General features: G+C 40.9%; 1 protein-coding gene across 1 annotated transcript in view; it reads right to left on the bottom strand.

Moving 5' to 3' along the window:
- Positions 1-6368, bottom strand: part of LOC115218123 (acetoacetyl-CoA synthetase) — a 63255-nt gene that overhangs the window by 6065 nt on the left and 50822 nt on the right. Inside the window, exons 14-15 of the mRNA XM_029787922.2 lie at positions 4335-4460; positions 1751-1820 (exon numbers count right to left, since the gene is read on the bottom strand). Of these exons, the coding sequence (XP_029643782.1) occupies positions 1751-1820; positions 4335-4460 (196 nt within the window). The remainder of the gene's footprint in view (positions 1-1750; positions 1821-4334; positions 4461-6368) is intronic.

The raw sequence follows: 6368 nt of genomic DNA, 5'->3' as shown, positions 1-6368 counted from the left end.
TTGATGAAGGCTGGAGAGTATATCAGCCGAAACATTGTGACAAATATCTGTCATCACCATTGCTTAACGTCCACTTTCCATGCTAGCATGGGTTGGACGATTTGACTGAGGTCTGGCGAACCAGATGGTTGCACCAGACTCCAATCTGATCTGGCAGTGTTTCTACAGCTGAATGCCCTTCCTAATGCCAACCACTCCGAGAGTGTAGTGGGTGCTTTTACGTGCCACCGGCACGAGGGCCATTCAGGCAGTACTGGCAATGGCCATGCTCAAATGGTGCTTTTTATGTGCCACCTGCACAATGTAAATCAGTAGTGGTGGTCTCACACTCGCACAGATACACATACAAAAGCACCCAGTGCTTAGTGTAAAATAGCCGTTGCTAAGAATAGCCTCTGGCTGTAGAAACCATACCAAAATAGATGCTGGTGCATGATGCAGTCCTTGGACCCATCAGATCTTGTCAAACCAATCAACCCATACCAGCATGGAACATGGATATTAAATGATGACGTTTTATGCACTTTTTTTTTAATAACATTAACAATACGTGTGTGTGTGAGTGTGAATATATTTGCATTTTACAAGAGCCAAACACTTGGAATCAAGGATGTCTTGGTAGCATGTACACTATTTACACTAATTGCTTTGGATGTGTGTGTAGTCACAAGCAGGCAGAGGCCTCCCATCCCTGATCCAGTGGGTCATTAACGATGTAACAGCCAGAAGGCTGGTACTTATTTTAACTGAGCAGATTGAAGCAAAATGAAATTAAGCACCTTGCTTAGAGACAACATACTGCCTGGCACAGGAATTGAACTAATGACTATATAATCGTGAGCACAGTACTCTAAGCACCAGCCCACATGCCTTCACAATACATACAACTGTGGATATACAGGAATGAGCAAAATTAGGCATACAAATGCTCAGTAGGAGTGAAATGTTCTTTTAATCTCTTGTTGCATAACCAGCCTATTTAAAAAGTATCTATTTTTTTACTACCCACAAGGGGCTAAACACAGAGGGGACAAACAAGGACAGGCAAAGGGATTAAGTCGATTACATTGACCCCAGTGCAAGACTGGTACTTTATTTATCGACCCTGAAAGGATGAAAGGCAAAGTTGACCTCAGCGGAATTTGAACTCAGAACGTAACGACAAACGAAATACCGCTAAGCATTTCGCCTGGCGCACTAACGTTTCTGCCAGCTCACCACCTGTTTAAAAAGTATCTTTGAACCGTCAGGTGACATGCTGTGCTTGAGGAAACCTATTGAGTCAAGTAAATTCAAAATCAAATTACAATCAAATGGAAATTGTAGTTGTGGATGATACCAGTGCCACCTACTTTTGCTGACCCCTATATAATTTCATATGAAAACCATCGATGATGTTTACAACTGATTCAGCTATTGATACTGGAATTCAAAGTACCTCCAACTACAATAAGAACATTATGTGCACATGCATGCAAACTTCCCCTCTCCACACCACTGATATTATCCAAAGGAGAGACAAAACCCAATACAGCTTGGCACCAGTGACGTCACAACTCATTTCTACAGTTGAGTGAACTGGAGCAACGTGAAATGAAGAGTCTTGCTCAAGAACACAACACACAGCCCGGTCCGGGAATCGAACTCATTGCCTCATGATTGCGAGCTTATTTCATTATTACCCCACATTGCTACAACTTAAGATATATATATATTCACATAAAATGAGACAAGAAGTGTGATTATTCACCTCCGACCCAGCATTACAATACCTCCAGTGTCAGGATTAATCTTGCAGAAATCACCTTGTACCCACACACCTGAAGAATAAAAAAGTTTATTTACATAACATTTATTGACAGAGTGATACTAAATCATAAATGCTGGTGGCATGTAAAAAGCACCATTTGAGTGTGGCTGATGCCAGTGCTGCCTGACTGGCACCCGTGCCAGTGACACATAAAAAGCACCATTTGAGCATGATGATGCCAGTGCCACCTAACTGGCACCTGTGCTGGTGACATGTAAAAAACACTATTCGAATGTGGCCAACGCCAGTGCTGCCTGGCTGACACCTGTGCTGGTGGCACGTAAAAAGCACCATACGAGTGCTGCATGACTGGCACCTGTGCCAGTGGAACATAAAAAGCACCATTTGAGCGTGACTGATGCCAGTGCCACCCGACTCGCACCCATGCAGGTGGCACATAATCACCACCATTTGAGCATGGCCAATGCGGGTGCTGCCTCACCGGCACCTGTGCTGGTGGCACATAAAAAGTACCTACCACACTCTCGGAGTGGTTGGCATTAGGAAGGGTATCTAGCAGTAGAAACTTTGCCAAATCAGATTGGGGCCTGGTGCAGCCTCCCTCCTGGCTTACAAGTTCTCAGTCAAACCGTCCAACCCATGTCAGCATGGAAAGCAGACATTAAATGACGATGATAACACTAGAACCGAATTTTTAAAGGAAATTAATAAAACAAATTTTCCACAGGTGATGGTGCCATGTAAAAAGCACCCGGTACACTTTATGGAGTAGTTGGTGTAAGGAAGAGCATCCAGCTGTGGAAACCAAGCAAAAACAGACTATGGAACTTGGCGAGGGTTGGTGACAGGAAGGGCATCCGATCAAAGACAATCTTTCACTGAACTCCATCTGATTTATGCAATCACAGAAAAGTGGACATTAGAAAGGTGATGATGATGATATATTGATTACTTTCAGAATCCATAATTTAGATGGGTTAGCAGACAAAAGGAACTATGTGATCAGAAAGTGTCTCATAAAATTGCATGTATTTACTATTATCAGTTTTGAATGGAAACTGCTTATTGGGATGAAACCTTTATAATAACAATAAATGACTGATAACATTAAGCAAATACAGAATGTCACGTTCAAGAGGCTTGTTAGTCTAGTCTGTGGTGATGACTGGTGGTGTTGATCAATGAAAATATGTTTCTTCGGCTGCATGTAGGCGTAACTGAACAACAGTCAAAATCAACTGTCCAACCCATGCTGAGCACTCCACAGACACATATGTACCCTTGACGTAGTTCTCAGGGAGATTCAGCATGACACAGAATGTGATGAGGCCGGCTCTTTGAAATATAGGTACCACTCATTTTTGCCAGCTGAGTGGACTGGAACAACATGAAAAAAAGTGACTTGCTCAAGAGACGATGCATTGCTGGGAATTGAACTCCCAGCCTTATGATCATGAGCCAAATACCCTGAACTGGCACAGTTGTTTTTGATGACGAGGGTTCCAGTAAATCTGGTCAACAGAACAGCTGGCTTGTGATAGTAGTATGCAAGTGGCTGAGCACTCCACAGACACACGTACCCATAACATAGTCCTCAGAGATGCCTCTGTGAGGCCCAGTACTCGAGTGGCTGAGTTCCTCTTGAGTGTTGGGCCTCACAGAGGCAATGACTAAGACCTTTTACATTATGTCGTGCTTGAGAAGAAGACCCATCAAGTTGAGCAAAATCGCAGTCATGGGAGTAACCGGTGGCATGTATAAGCACCCCAGTATCACACAAATGGCACCTGTAACAGAGGCACATTAAAGCACCCATTACACTCTTGGAGTGGTTGGCATTAGGAAGGGCATCCAGCCATAGAAAACCATGCCAAATCAGACTGGAGTCTGATGCAGCTTTCCAGCAGCCAGCACAGTCAAACCATCCAACCCATGCCAGCATGGACAACAGAAGTTAAATGATGACAGAATGTGACAAGACCGATCATTTGATCAAATTTTTGCCAGCTGCATGGACTGGAGTAACATGAAATAAAGTATCTGGCTCAAGGACATGACACACCACTGGGAATCGAACTCATAGCCTTACAATTGCGAGCTGAAATCAAGCCATGTGCCTTCACACTTAACATGAGTATAATTAAAGAATATCGTGCCGGTGGCATGTAAAAAGTACCATCCAAACATGGTCGATGCCAGCCCTTTGGCCCGACTGTCTCCTGTGTCGGTGGCATGTAAAAGCACCATCCAAATGTGGTCGGTGCCAGCCACCTCTGGCCCCTGTGCCTGCGGCACATAAAAAGCACACACTACACTCTTGGAGTGGTTGGCGTTAGGAAGGACATCCAGCTGTAGAAACTCTGCCAGATCAGATTGGAGCCTGGTGCAGCCTCCTGGTTTCCCAGACCCCAGTCGAACCATCCAACCCATGCCAGCATGGAAAACGGACGTTAAACGATGATGATGATGAAGATTGATGATGAAAGGAAAGAATGTGAATGAGTAAGTGAAGTATTTTGAAGCAGAAAATAAAGCACTCAAAAAAAGGACGAAAGAGGTTTACCAGCAAATTTAGAAAAATAGGCTTTTTTGTATTTCAAATTCTGAGGATCATTCCAGAAATATATTGGCATTGATGGAAACGGTTTTGTACAGACAAGCTCTCCACTCTGCTCTAAAACATGGTGACCTGAAAAAAAAAGAACAAAAAGAGGAAGTATAATCACAAGATTTAAATTAATCAAAGATTAATTTTAGTTGTTAATTATTTCTGTAATACAGAAATTCATTTTATGTAGAGACATATCTATAAGTGAAGGTATGAGAGCGGAGTTAAGAAACTTTTTTATATTATTTACATTTGCCAAATACTTGTTTCGGCTGATATACCCTCCAGCCTTCATCAGGTGTCTTGGGGAAATTTTGAACCTGAGTTCTCATACAGTTCTATATTTAAGAGATGAGGAATTATGTACATTATTTACATATGATGGATACTTGTCCTCATCTTGCTTGTTATTAACACAACATTTCAGCTTATATAACCGCCAGCCTCCATCACGGGCATATGGCATAGTGGTTAAGAGTGCAGGCTGCTAACCCCAAGATTCTGAGTTTGATTCCAGGCTGTAACCTGAGTAATAATAATAACATCGAAAAATACCTTAGGAATGAGAACCCAGGTTCGAAATTTCCCCAAGACACCCGATGAAGGCTGGAGGGTATATCAGCCAAAACATTGTGTTAACAAACAAGATGAGGACAAATATCTGTCAAATGTAAATAATGTACAGAGTTCTTATTCCTAAGGTATGTTTCGATATTATTATTATTATTATTATTATTATTCTTATTATTATTCAGGTCACTGCCTGGAATTGAACCAAGTTTGATTCCAGTCAGTGACCTGAATAATAATAATAATAATAATAATAATAATAATAATATCTACGCAAAATATTTTCTATGTAATCTCAGGGTTTAAAACAAACATAATTTTCGTTTTTTTTTTGGACATTCACTAGTACAACACCAAAAAAAAAAAAACCAAATATATGGCACACTAGGCATAACAGCAACATGAACTTCCAACATGTTGTCACTTGAGGTCTCTGGGTGAGACTTGGAGCCAACTTGTACAAATATAAAGCAAAAGTCAAACATAGAATAATAATAATAATAATGCCCTGGGAATGATAGCAAAAGGGGCTGATTGCTACCTAACTCAGATAACAATAAACCCCAAAATGGCAGAAATTAAAAAGATAGTGCTCATGAGAACTGCCCATATCCTACGTAAAATACTTTCTATGTGATCTCAAATTTTAAAACAAACTCATAATTTTCTCATGTTTTTCTTAAACATTCTCTAGAACAAATACTATGTCCAAAACCAAATATATGACACCCTAGACATAACACCAACATGAACTTCCAACTTGTTGTCTCTTGAGGTCTCCGAGTGAGACTTGGAGCCAACTTGTACAAATGTAAAGCAAAAGTCAAACATAAAATAATAATAACAACAACATTGAAAAATATCTTAAGAATGAGAACCCAGGTTTGAAATTTTCCCAAGACATCTGATGAAGGCTGGAGGGTATATCAGCTGAAACGTTATGTTAACAAGAAACAAGATGAGGACAAATATCCATCAAATGTAAATAATAGACACAGAATGATTACTCATTCTCATTTATTTGTTTCAGTCATTTGATTGTGGCCATGCTGGAGCACTGCCTTTAGTTAAACAAATCGATCCCAGGACTTATTCTTTGTAAGCCTAGTACTTATTCTATCAGTCTCTTTTACTGAACAGCTAAGTTACAGGGATGTAAACACACCAACACTGGTTGTCAATGGACAAACACAGACACACAAACATATACATATAGATATATATGATGGGCTTCTTTCAGTTTCCGTCTACCAAATCCACCCACAAGGCTTTGGTCAGCTCAAGTCTATAGTAGAAGATACTTGCCCAAGGTGACATGCAGTAGTACTGAACCCGGAGCCGTTGTGAAGCAAGCTTCTTACCACACAGCTATGCTTCTGCATAAAAATATGTGTCTTTGGGTGTATATGTAAAGAGAGA

Source organism: Octopus sinensis, linkage group LG1, assembly GCF_006345805.1.
Source record: "Octopus sinensis linkage group LG1, ASM634580v1, whole genome shotgun sequence".
Taxonomy (NCBI): Eukaryota; Metazoa; Mollusca; class Cephalopoda; order Octopoda; family Octopodidae; genus Octopus; species Octopus sinensis.
Note: the sequence above shows the minus strand (reverse complement) of the source record. Positions and strands in the feature narration are given on the sequence as shown.